The 14,196-nt window shown below is 40.7% G+C and overlaps 1 protein-coding gene across 2 annotated transcripts in view; it reads right to left on the minus strand.

The window, feature by feature from the left end:
- Positions 1 to 14,196, minus strand: part of TEK (TEK receptor tyrosine kinase) — a 100,449-nt gene that overhangs the window by 51,950 nt on the left and 34,303 nt on the right. For both annotated transcript variants that reach the window (XM_052644581.1, XM_052644580.1), the window contains exon 2: positions 4,806 to 5,117. In XM_052644581.1, coding sequence (XP_052500541.1) covers positions 4,806 to 5,117 — 312 coding nt within the window. The remainder of the gene's footprint in view (positions 1 to 4,805; positions 5,118 to 14,196) is intronic.

The raw sequence follows: 14,196 nt of genomic DNA on the forward strand, positions 1-14,196 counted from the left end.
AAAAAAGTATTTATTTATTCTTTAGCTTTTGATCACATTGCATGGCATGTGGGATCTTAGTTCCTTGACCAGGGATCGAACCTGCACCCCCTGAGTTAGCAGTGTGGAGTCTTAACCACTGAACTCCAAGGAAGTGCCCAACATTTTATTTTTAAAACGAGATTACTGAGGCCTATGTTAGAAGATGACTTGCTCGAGACCATTTGGATTGGTTAATTAACTCACAGATCTTACCCGAGAATATAATTCACTTATTCCTTAAGGAGAGGAGAAGAAACAAGGTAGTAAAATGACATTATAACTCTTAGTGTTTACTTATCATTAAATTGAAGGAGACAACTGAAACTTAGCTCAATTAATTTTCATCTATGGGAAATATCTTTCATTTTATGTCCATTATTATTTTCAGTAATTACCTGACAGCCCTATGAAGACAAGATATCCACGTCTATCATGTGGGTGGTGGAGTTAAGGGTGACTAAGCCCCTTCTTGAAGGTCTCCTGACCATGAGTAAGTGTGAAAGTTGAGACACACTTAAGATCGCCAGCCTTGTTCCAGACATAAGCCCTCCAGAATCATCTTCCCCTAGGCCCATGTCCTTACTTCTCACTTCCAGCCATTCTGAACTGTGCTCAGTGCTATAAACAGACCACGTGATCACTCACGTCCACTTTCTCTCTTCTCTTCCCTTTCTCTGTGTCTCACCAAGTCCTACTTAATCAGCAGTCTCCATTGAGACATCACTTTTCCAGGGGCCTTCCAGAATCAGTTCAGTCACTCAGTTGTGTCTGACTCTTTGCAACCCCATGAACCGCAGAATGCCAGGCCTCCCTGTCCATCACCAACTCCTGGAGTCTACTCAAACCCATGTCCATTGAGTCGGTGATGCCATATAACCATCTCATCCTCTGTTGTCCCCTTCTCCTGCCCTCAATCTTTCCCAGCATCAGGGTCTTTTCAAATGAGTCAGCTCTTCGCATCAGGTGGCCAAAGTATTGGAGTTTCAGCTTCAACATCAGTCTTTTCAATGAACGCCCAGGACTGATCTCCTTTAGGATGGACTGGTTGGATCTCCTTGCAGTCCAAGGGACTCTCAAGAGTCTTCTCCAATACCACAGTTCAAAAGCATCAATTCTTCAGTGCTCAGCTTTCTTTATAGTCCAACTCTCACATCCAGGAATCCAGGTTAACTGCCCTAGGACTGTCTTCCCGCATGCTCAGCCCTTCCCAATTACAGCCCCACGCAAAGTGTATCTCTCCTACTGGACTGGGCGTTCCAGGAGGGCAGGCTCATGGCGGTTTTGGAAGGCAGCACAGGGTGGTGGTTAGGGCCTTGATTCTGGGATCTGGCCCAAGTACACCTTCCCAGGTCCAATATAGGGAACCAGGTATGTAAATGCTTCTAAGTTACAATAGTTATAATGCTTATCTATTAATAGGAAATCATAATGGTCCTCATCAGATATGCATTTGCTAATGACTCAATTACAGAGCAATGTGTATAAAAAGTTGCTACGGAGATGTCAGGCACATAGTAAGTACTTAAAAATGTTAACATCAATGCACCTCCCATGTGTGGCACAAATAGAGGCTTAAGGATACTTGTGGGAAGAATACATGAAAGAATCTGATTTCTAATTTTTCTATTTTCTTTATATTTTTAACATGCTCATTTGAGCTACTCAGATACAAATGGCAAATCTGTCAACTTCATAAATCATGTTTGGGAAATTACATGTTCTTAAAGCTATTTCTCAAATGAAAATAGGAAGAAAAATAACATAGCTGTCCTCTGATAGAACACTCTGAAACAGATCTTTGGATGTGAAAGTGTTTCAAACTTCATTTATACTTCCCTACCCCCAAATGCAATTTTCAGGGAGGTTTGAACAAACTGCTTTTGACTTTTTCAGATGATGCCACTGATAGAACAAACAAACAAAAAAATCCTTCCGCTATTTGGCCATTTGGACTATGCGAGCCAATTTAAGCCATGTTTTGCCACATCTCAAATGGATTTTCCACTTCCTCCCCAGATACACGAGTCAGCAGCAAGCAGGAATATAGTGGTGTTTATCCTATCCTTCTGTGTCCCTAGGCAGGTGCTCCTGAGTTCCCAAGAAGTTTTAGTAGTGAATTAATAGTGTCATGAAGACATAGTGTTGGAGGTTTTCTTGACTCACCATAAAAGATATCACTTTCTTTGCACCATATTTCAGCCATTGGATGGTCAAAGAAAATCAGTTCAACAGCCTGATATGATGTTATTCAAATACAGCAGGGAACGTACTGCCTATTTTTCTATTTTGTCTAAACCTCCACAATTATGTCGACAGCTGATATTAAAATTTTCCATAATTGAAAGCAAAAAGTAACAGTTCCACTAAATTATTGCTCATTACAAGGCACTAAATAATGATAATTATTGAACATCTAGTGTAAGCCAGATAATGCTGGCGGTTTCATTTGATCCTCAAACGTATGTGGTAAAGTCTCTCTCTCCATTTATTTTTTAAATGAGCAAACTACGATTTCAGTTAAGTAACTTGCAACTTAAGTAGGTTGCAGAGCTGGGCTCAAACTTGTGTCTAGCTGACCTTCACCCCCATCTCTCTGTGCTCTAGGTTGCTTTTTGGGGTTTCCATTAGAGTTGTTGTACTTTACAAAACAAGTGCTCAGAATGGGGGAGGGTTGTTAACCTTCAGTGAGAGTGATATGGAAAGGGTAGCACAATACAGGCTCTGAAGCCAGACTGCCTGGCATCAAATCCCTTTCCCACCATTTACAAACGGCTATTGTTATTTTTATGTAAATTGTTCTGCAATATCTCACTTTACATGGGCTTTCAGGAACATAGCGACTGTGTAAATCAAATCTTACACTCATGGAAGCAGGCTTCTTGCATGTACCAGCTTATTCTTATTTAAAACCTAAGACACTTTTGAAGATATACCCATTTCACAGATGATTAAAAATGAGACCAATCGAAGTTGAATAACTCGCTAAGGTCATACAACTGGTAAGTAGTAGAAAAATAATTAAACTCAGGTGAATGTGAGTCTAAAAAACCACCTTCTCTGCACTGTTCGTCACTATCTATGCCCGCCTTAGCCTCATTTACCTAAATTTAAACTATCCTTACCAGTGCTGACCTGGACTCTCACTTTGGAGGGATCATTATAATTGTTTTTAGACTCCCAATGTTTTGGTTTAATATGCTGTATGGTTTCCTATTTATACATTTCCAAGACAGCCCAGAAAAGGCATTTCTCACTTCATTCCTGTGAGGCCATTGGAGCACAAATCTCAGATCATCTTTGTTCAGAATGTGGACATATCCGCAGAAGGACATAACTCTTAATACAAGTCAAATCCCAGATGCCACATTTGAAAAATAACAGAGTTGACTTCAGCCATGATAGCTTTGGCACACCTCACATCCCTTTGTTCAACCTCTCTTCCCTCACTGGAGAGCCGCATTCCTGGGAATTTCTGTTATGCATTTTTCCCACTCGCCTGGTGTCACTTAAAGGTGAATGTTAGGGTTTTGCTAAGAAAGCCTTTTCCCTCATTTTTGATGAATAATGGTTTTATCACTTTGATCGTAAAATCTTGCTGCTTTAGGTCAGAACAGAGTCATTAAACGATGTTTACAATAACATCTCCTCCAACTGCCATGAGTTTGATGGACTGGCCCAAAGTTGCAACTTGTACCCACTTCTATTTTTCTTTGGTTGCCCCACTTCCATCACATCACTGCCTTGTGAGGCATAGCAAGGAGTAATATTCCTTTTTTAGATAATTAAATTTATTTATTTTCAATTGAAGGATAATTGCTCTACAGCATTGTGAATGGTTTCTGTCAAACATCAACGTGGATCAGCCATAAAAAGGCTCTCGACATCCTCTGTCTCAACTGCTAAAATTAAACCACAATCTAACAAGAATGGCAGCCTATAAAAAGGGTCCCAAGTCTTCATCCCTCCTTGTATCCAAACTCTTGGCTGTTTAACTGTGCAGTGCCCCCACATCTGGACTTTAGCTCGACTCTTTGACTTGCTTTGGGTAATAAAATGAGACAGAAGTGAGGGCGTACAGTACTGAGGCTAGGTTTCAAGAAACCCTGTATGTTTCCACTTGCTGTCTTGTACCCCTGCCGTCTCCATGAGAATATACCTAGGTTAGCTTGCTAACTGGTTAACAGTCAACTGGAACAGAGCCAAGGAGGCCCAAGCAATGCCAGCCTAATAAACCTACAGCCAGCCAACATCCATACACTTGAGAAAGCCACCCAATCAAGACCAGCAGAGCCATCACATCAAGCCAGCTGACTTAGACACACAACCTTGGACTGTTGATTATAGTACGCCACTGTGATTTCAGCTGTGTGTTACACATAATTACTGTGTCAATAGATAACTAATACACTAAGTAACTAAACTGAGTTGGCAGTGGACAGCTGTCTTCATTGCTGTGAATCATATTATATACACGTAACATGTCCAGGTCTCCACCAGGACCATGGAGTCCTCAGTGGAACATGTGATATATATATGTTCATTTCATTTCATGAACTAGGCACAATGTCTAGTGAAAGGGGTATATATGAGGGAGCTGGACTGGATTATCTCTTATCACTAATGCTCTGTACACTAGGGATAGTAACTCTTGGAAAGAGGCAGACAAGGTCTTCGAACTCCACACTCAGGTGGCTCATGCCCAGCCTGAGTGAGCAGCTGCCAGGACAAGAGGCAAGTGTGCGTCTCAGTAGACCTCATCTGCTCACAACTAAGAGGCGTGTTACCTTGTTGGCGCATCTTCATGGTCCGTATCCTTATTGCCTGTCCTCGAACTCGCCCTTCACAGAAATAAGCACCATTGATTTTACTAGCCTTTTCTCTCTTCCAAACAACTTTTTTAGCCCATTCTCTGGTCGCATCTTGAGTCACTTCCAGTGGATCCTGGTGCTGGTTCATTAAGGCTTCAAAGTCCCTTCCAATGGTGATGGGCTCATGGGGGCGCCATCCAGAGGCAATGCAAGTGAGGGATGTCTCAGCATCAGACACAAGAGGTAGGGAATTGATCAGGATCAGGTCCATGGCACTGTCCACTGTTGCTGAAAGGAAGGAGGGAACATAATGTATAAGGAAGGTTATTAACATGGCCCCACAGGATAAGGTGGTTTCGCAAAGCTTTGTCTAAGAATAACTGTGAACAGTCTTTCTAAAATGCTACTCTGACCATGTGCTTATCTGCCATTGGACGAAATCTGAAACTCTTTACCACGGCATCAAGATGCTTTGTCACCTAGACCCTGCTAACCACTCTTACCCCACTGCACTGTAATGGACAGTTACTCATTCTGCATTCCCAAAACAAGCTGTGCACAAGGTATCTTTACTGCTACAGTGCCTAAGACATAGTTAAGTATTCAGTAAGTGTTGAGACAAATGCATGATAATGGCTTTATTATTTTATTATGAACTATCATTAATAATTACTATTAATGATAATTAAGTATTAATCAATTAGTGATAATGTGGTTCTATCCCAATAATTGGGGTTTTCCAGGTGGTGCTAGTGGTGAAGAACTTGCTTGCCAATGCAGGAGACGTAAAAGACAAGGTTAAATCCTTGAGAAAACCAGTCGGAAGATACACTGGAGGAGGGCATGGCAACCCACTCCAGTTTTCTTGCCTGGAGAATCCCATGGACAGAGGAGCCTGGAGGGCTACAGTCCAAGGGGTTGCAAAGAGTCAGACATGACTGAAGAGACTTAGGACACATCCCAATATAAAGTATTCTAAAGAAATATGTCAACCACATACACCATATTCTAACTTTATAGACTCTCATCATTAGCAAGGTACTGTCCAATTCCATAATAAATTCTACAAGGTGAGGGAGGAATGGAGTGAATTTTGCATTTCCCCCTTAGCCTCATCTTTAACAAATGTAGACAGTGTATTAAGAAGCAGAGATACCGCTTTGCCAACAAAGGTCTGTATAGTCAAAGCTATGGTTATTCCAGCAGTCATGTATGGATGTGGGTTGGACCATAAGGAAGGCTGAGTGTCAAAGAATTGATGCTTTTAAACTGTGGTTTTGGAGAAGACTCTTGAGAGTCCCTTGGACTGCAAGGAGATCCAACCAGTCCATCCTAAAGGAGATCAGTCCTGTATATTTATTGGAAGTTAAAGCTGAAATTCCAATATTTTGGCCACTTGATGTAAAGAGCCAACTCATTAGAAAAGACCCTGATGCTGGGAAAGATTGAAAGCAGGAGGAGAAGGAGATGGCAGAGGACAAGATGGTTGGATGGCATCACTGACTTGATGGACATGAGTTTGAGCAAGCTCCAAGAGATGAAAGGACAGGGAAGCCAGGCGTGCTGCAGTCCATGGGGGTCACAAAGAGTCAGACATGACTGACTGACTGAACGATTACAAAGACCTGTCTTGCAGGATTCTTGTAAAAATTAAATGAAATAAAGTACATAACCTTCCAAGAATCCTGTCTGTAATATATGGGGTACTCCATGATGATTATTTCATTTCTCTTTATTCTGTTTTCTGAACACCTAGTCCCAAACCTCAAATCTCCCCAAATGTAAAAACAAAAATTTACCTGACTTTCAAAATAGTGATAAAGCACATTCACAAAAAGAAAACCCTCTCATTTTACTTTCTTGCTCTCCCTCTTCCTCTTTCCCTCTCCCTTTCTATTCTCATTTCCAAAGTTTCTAAGATTAGCCAATGGAATCTTGCCTAGTCTTTCCTCTTGGTGAATGTGGAAACACCAGGGATGGAGGATGTTTTCTGGCTCCAGTGATGATTGATTCTCAAGTCTATATAAAATGATCAGGAGACTAGACAGATCAAACACATCAGCTTACAAGGGTCTAGTGGAGTCTCAGAGATCTTTGTGTAGATGGAAAGTGATTCAAGCAGGTTATGTGTTATCTCATTTAATAGTCATCAAATTCTCCCAACAACCCCAGGAGGTATGTGCCTACTATCTCATTTTCAAATATAAAGAAATGAGGGTGCAAAAGATTGAGTAGCTTATTCCAAGTCAGAGCTGGAATTCAAATTCTCACTGGTCTTTCAACTCCTTAGCTGTACTGTGGACTTTCGTACCCCAAAGCCTTTGGACATGGTGACCCCTGTGCCTGGAATGCTCTTTTTCACTCTCTACAAGTCTAACTCTTCTCATCCTTTGGGGTCTTAACTTAAATGCCTATTTCTTGGAGGTCTTCTTTACCTATCTTATCTATCATATACACCCACTCTCATACCACTACCTGCAGTACAGCCTTCTATTTGTTTCCTTCATAAAGATTACCAAAATCTGGGATTATTTTACTTGGTCTCTCTTTTCCTAGATGATGAGACTTAATGAGCATCTGTTGGATAAATGGATGAATGGACAGATGGACAAATTTTATACCAGATCTGACTTATTCAATCTCACCAAATCACTTGGCTCCCACTTGCAGAAAAATGACGTTAAAAAGGAAAGTTTTCTTCTATTTATAATAGCCAAGACATGGAAATAATCTAAATGTCCATTGACAGATGGATAGATAAAGAAGATACACACACACACACACACACACACACACACACACACACCATGGACTATTAATTAACCATAATAATGAAATAATGCCATTTATAGCAACAACAATGGAGCTAGAGATTATCATCCTAAGTGAAGAAAGCCAGAAAGACAAATACCACATAATACCACTTATAGGTGGAATCTATAACACAAATGAAGCTATCTCTGAAATAGAAACAGACTCACAGATATAGAGAACAGATCTGTGGTTGCCAATAGGGAGAGGGGTAGGGGAGGGATGAAGTGGGACACTGCGGTTAGCAGATGCAAACTAACATATATAGGATGGATAAAAAACAAGGTCTTATGGTATAGCACAGGGAACTATATTCAATATTTCATGATAAACCGTAATGGAAAAGAAATGAAAAACAACATATAGATGTATAACTGAATCATTTTGCTATACAGCAAAAATTAACAGAATGCTGTAAATCAAGCATGTTTCAATGATTTTTTTTTAAAAATGAAAGTGCTCTTCTGAGTCTAAACTGACTCCTTGCCCATATTTGAAACACTGTTTCGAAAAAAAGAAAAAAGACCCTTTTGATAACTACTGAGCTCATGGGGGTGGGGAAGCAGATGTTATGTTTTTACAAAATACCATAAAAAGGTGGTCAATCATTGCTGAGGATTTGGAGTGGCTATTCATCTACCTACTCATGCCAAGCTCTGTGCCTGCCATGAAGTCCTCATAATTTTCAACGGCATTTGCCAATGTTTGATATATGCAGTGATGTTTTAAGGATGATCCTACTAGGAGATACATTTTAATCTGACTCACTAGGAAGAATTTCAAAGTCAAGTCTTAACGTAAGTAGGAGTTGGTGCTGTAATTTTTATATTGTCAGGTTAACTCAAAACACTGAGGGCAGAAAACTTGACCTGAATGGATTGTCCAAGCCTGACCCTCAAGCATCCATCTTGCTTCTAGCCTCGTTGGTTTAAGATTTCGAGAGAGAGGACAGAGGTTAGGATAAGAAAAGTGTCACAAGAAAGGATGAGCTAAGAAACCTAGCAGGGGAATTGCAGCCTCCAAAGTAACACCAGAGAACAGCTGCCCTTCCACACGCACACACAGCCCTGCCTCCCAGCAAGTGCCACCTCTTCCCCCACACTCACTCATTCCAGATATGCTCCCAGAGAGAGTCCTCAGGAGGAAAGAAACACAGTAATTCTTTCAGCTCCAGTGAGATCCTGGCTCATTTCTAGGGCCAGTTGAATGCTTTGCCAAAACCATGGGCTCTGCTCTGAACTCACCAAACTGGGTCAGCACTGGTCATGGTTTAGTTAATGACTTTAGGAAATAATAGAAAAGGCAGCTGATTTGAAAAGACAACCACACTGCACCTGCAAATAGTTTCTAGGTATGGGTCTAGTTTCTTTTTCCTTTTGCTTCTCCCGGCCCTTTCCCATTACTTTCAGAAAGGGAAAGAAAGGGAAACTGTATACACTGAGAGTCTGGATTTGACTGCACGTTGCTACCCTTCTTCAGCATGTCAGTTACTGGAAGCTCTCTTCCACCTGTGAGTTCTCTGTCCTTCGTACTGCCATTTACCATAAAATAGCAGAAGAATTTTGTATATAAGCTTTAGATATGGGAAGAAGTACTTAGCAGGTTGCTGGAATGAATTTTAAAAATCATTTTGTCTTTCTTAAAATATGAACATGTATTTTTTCTTGTTTGTATAGATCTAGAGAATTTCAGGAAGATGATTCATGAAGCTAAAAACAAGCGTGACCCGTTGGGGAAAATGAGGTTACTGGGGGACAATGATGCAAAGAAAAATTTTCACTGTCCACTTAATGTAGACTGATTTTGAACCATTTGAACATTACCTACATGCCAAAAAATAAACATAAAAATGTAAATGTTTTTTCTTGTCCCTAAAAATGGTGCATCTGGAAGGGAATCAAGAACCAGAGAAATATATATGTCTGTCATCATTTATGCCTACACACAGCCAAATCTTTTTGGATTACATCCAAATAATGCATTTTCTTTCTCTCTCAACTTTGGACTGGTGAGAGGAAATGTGATGTCATTCTATAGTGCTGGAAAAAAAATTGATTAAAATAAAACTTAAGTAAAGGGAGGAGGAGAGTGGCCAAACTTCACTTTCAAAGAGAAAAGAGAAGCAGAGGCCCCACTGCCACAAGTACAGCTGTAGCCTGCGGTCTCTTGAAAGGGTTCTGCCACTGGCCCCACGAAAGGTATGACTGCCACTGCATGACTGGTGCCATCAAGAATCTACTACCACTGGTACTTTCCTGAGAATAACTGCCAAGAGACAGAGCCCCTGTGGGCTCACACGGATGTTCGTCCCCACGCCAACACCTTTTCTTCTACTACAAAACTATCCTCTCCAAGTCCGGTTGGAGACTGGCTTTGGGTGGTTTCACCACAATCACAGCCTGAAGTCGTCTGATCAAATTCATTAATTAGTTCAACTTACTCTACTAACATCAAGGCTAAGAGACTTCCCTGGTGGTCCAGTGGCTAAGACTCTGTGCTGCCAATGCAGGGTGCCCAAGTTTGATCCCTGGCCAGGGAGCCAGATCCCACATGCTGCCAAAAAAAAGATTCCTCATTCTCATTCTGAAACAACAAAGATTGAAGATCCCTCATGCTACAACTGAGACCTGGCACAGCCAAAATAAAAACAAATAATTTAAAGACAAACAAAAAAACTCAAGGCTAAGAGTCTGCTGTAAGTAAGGTGTGTATGGAATTTCATACATCTTACATGTTTTAGGGATTGATACTATTTTCCCTCAGCAAAGATTTCACAAATACTTTTCAATATTTGCATAAAAGTGTGTCATGTTTGTAAGGAAATACTTGCTGCTATAACTGGGCGCCTGCTGAGTTAACAAATATTGTTCATCACGGTTGAAGCCCAGCAGTATCCTAAAATGTTGTTCTGCTCATTATATGTTCTGTGTGCTGTACTGAACGCCTCTAACCTTCTGCAGTAAAATTTTCTCACTAAATTTCATTGTGGTAAACACAAAATGCTGCTTAAATTTTGTTTTTGCATATAGATTTTCTTGTATTCAGTACTGCTTTTGCAAAAATAAAATAGAATCACTTAAGGATAAGTAAAAATAAGAGAAATCCCTTAAGAAAGAACTTAGAAAATGGACCAGGTGTGGCTGACAGAGAACAAAAATAAAATGGATCTAGGCAGTCAATGGCATCCCACTCCAGTACTCTTGCCTGGAAAATCCCATGGACGGAGGAGCCTGGTGGGCTACAGTCCATGGGGTCGCTAAGAGTCAGACACGACTGAGCAACTTCACTGTCACTTTTCACGTTCGTGCATTGGAGAAGGAAATGGCAACCCACTCCAGTGTTCTTGCCTGGAGAATCCCAGGGACAGGGAAGCCTGGTGGGCTGCCGTGTATGGGGTCACACAGAGTCAGACACGACTGAAGCAACTTAGCAGCAGCAGCAGGCAGTCAAAACATAACTGGTTTTCATAAGTCTTTCTTAGGAAACCCACAAAATAAAACCTATTAGGACTTCTGATTCTGCTAAGGTCCTCCCTAGAAAAGCCCCTAATGAGAAGCTTGGATGACAGCGAATCATCTAAAACTTGTGGCTGGACTGCAAGGACTGTCCAGCTCACTTACTAGTCACCCAACTGTAGCTTTTGAAGTGTTTCTGGTTTGCAAAGCTTGCGAACAACAAAGCTGCCCTTTTGCTTCAGGATAACCTTGATTCTTTTCTGAGATTGATTTCTAATTTAGGATGATACTTTGAATAATGACCCACTATCTAAGACAGGGAAAATATCTTTCTTTAAAAACATTCATAGAAAGGATTGTGGATTTAAATCTACACCCATATCGAGAACTATACTGAATTAGAATGAGCGACAAAGTCATGCTTTTCAAATTGTATTTCAAGGAGTTGTTATTTCTCATTTTCTAAGGAAGGTGTTCCAGAACGTTCTGAGAGGGGTGGAGGTGAAATCAAGAGAGTGCATTCCAGGCACCCCCACGTATGTATACGCTCACTGATCAGCTCAACTTTTGTCTGTTTTACATTTGAGCTCCACATAAGTTTTCATTTGGGAAAAAAAGAACTTTCTTAAATAAAATGTATAAAACCTCAAAGGTCATCACATTACAGATGAAGAAAATGAAAAGTTAAACATGAATATCAATGAAAATACATTTCCCCGCCTCACAAGGTGCTGACTCCAATTAGTCTGCTGTCTCACATACAAGTTCATCACAGCAGAGTCAACTGTTGATTAATGCAGTTCCCGTGTCTTTGAAGCACTTGCCAGCTAAGAGCAAAAGAACATTAAATTATTGCATAGGGAGGCTATTCCCTTGTGCTTCTTTTTACCTCAGAATTGTGGTTTTGGGTGGAGTCTCACTAACATGTGTTTGGAATAGGATACCATGTCTTCAGAACAACTGGCTATATGATTTCTTGGAAGTGTGGTATTGACTGTGCTTCAATTTTTTTCCGGAGTCTCCTTGGTTGCCTCACCTTTGTAACTCCTTCCAAGCAGCAGATATATTAAAATTCTAAATATTTAAAATGGCAAGGAGCACTAACTTAGCCAAAGTATTTTTGAAATTGGGCAATTGGCAGTGAATGAAAAGATCTTGGCCCAAAGTTCAAGGCCCTGGCAATGAACCAAAGAAGCAAAGAGAACCTCAAGACTATCCAGGATTAGTTGGTGGAATTGTTTGGATTTTAGTTTAGGTATTTTTTAGGGTGTTCAGAAAAGGATACTTTTCTTCAGCTTTAAAAAAACACTCTAAGTTAGTTATACATTTATTCATCCATTTACTAATTTACTGAGTACTTCCCAAGTGCTAAGGTACTGCACTTGACCCTAGAGACACAATAATTACTAAAACAGATCTGATCTTAACTCATATGTAAATAGACAAATGTGGAAGACAGACATGGCAAACCAATCACATAAATAAATGTAACACTGGAACTATGACAGGTACCATGAGAGAGAATTATATTATTATACTATGGGATAGCATAATAGTGAACTTAGTCAAACTTGGCTGATGTGGAGGAATGGTTTATAAATCAGCTAAGGCTCCCTGGGGAAGTGAAATTTGGCCTGATGGAGAGTTGGAATTATCAGGACAAAGCAAAAAGAAAGAATACAAGAAACCAGTCAGGAAAGTTTTCCCCTAAAGGGAAAACACTCAGCAGGATTCTGAAGAATGAATACATGTTCAATAGGACTCACCACTAGAATATCCTTTCTTAAATCTATCCTAAGTGAAAGTTTTAGTGGCTCAGTTATGTTCAACTCTTTGCAACCCTGTGGACTGTAGCCCGCCAAACTTCTCTGTCCATGGGATTCTTCAGGCAAGAATACTGTAGTGGGTTGCCATTCCCTTCTCCAGGGTATCTTCCTGACCCAAGCATCAAACCCAAGTCTCCTGCATTGCAGGCAGATTCTTCGCCATCTGAGCCACCAGCGAAGCCCTAAAGAAGACATTAATTTCTTTATCCTGAATTCCAAGAACTTCTGGCACCATTTCTATGTGGCAACTCTATGTTAACGTATTTTTAGCATATTCTCTGCCTTTTTGTGTCTCCTGAAGAAATCCAGTTCCCAGGCATGTTTCCAGTACATTAATCTTTTTTCTTTGTTTCCAGTATCCTTTCATGTATGTAGTAAATTTGAGCAATAACTTCATCCTCATGGCTCCTTCCAAGAAGATACTGGGCAATTAATGAGAAGATACCAAAATGCACAAGGCTGGACATAACCAAAGGAAGTTGCTAGCTTTTTAATTGCATAGTTGGGAGTTAGACAAGGACATCCTTGATATGACTAGCTGTGTCTAACAACAAACTGTTTCCACTCAGGAGTTTTGCCAAAGGGCATGCCAGTTTCCCACCCTTGCCTCCCAGATAGTGGATCCTCGTCTGCCTGCTGGAGGAAATGGCATCTCTCCCCACCTGTGAACACCAGGAATTTTCCATTCAGGATAAATATCACAAGTTCTAGTTAGAACATTTGAATTTGCACCAGTCAGTTTGCAAGCAAGTCTTCATTTTATACAGGGAATAGACAGAGCGTCCACACAGTGAAACTTCACAAAACACACACTTACATGCAAATTCCATTCTGAAAGGTGGGGCTGGAGGAGGCATGGCACCATCAAACCTAGGATTGTTTAAACTGGAAAATACTTTAGAGATTGCCTGGTGCAAGCCTTACCTGTTATAAAGGGTAAACTGAGACCCTTGGAAAAGAGACAGATTGGTAGTCATTCGAAGGCTAATAATAGCAAAGCCAGCCCTCAAGTGTGAATTTTTTTCCAGGGCCCTTTCTGCACCCTAGGGTAGTGGGGCAAAAGGACAAATCTTTAATGTCAGGGAATTTGGAATATTTACGAATTTGACAGGATGGTACCTGAAGAATTGTGAAACTTAGCAGAAACTGGGCCAGGGGAGGAAAGACAACCAAAACACTGGGAAGGGCACAGGACAGAGAGTGGGAATTACCAGAATAAGGTTTGCCCCCTGCACAACTTCCCCCAAAACTTACAGTGCTGCTTTATACTCTTTT

The sequence above is a fragment of the Budorcas taxicolor genome, chromosome 8, assembly GCF_023091745.1.
Source record: "Budorcas taxicolor isolate Tak-1 chromosome 8, Takin1.1, whole genome shotgun sequence".
Taxonomy (NCBI): Eukaryota; Metazoa; Chordata; class Mammalia; order Artiodactyla; family Bovidae; genus Budorcas; species Budorcas taxicolor.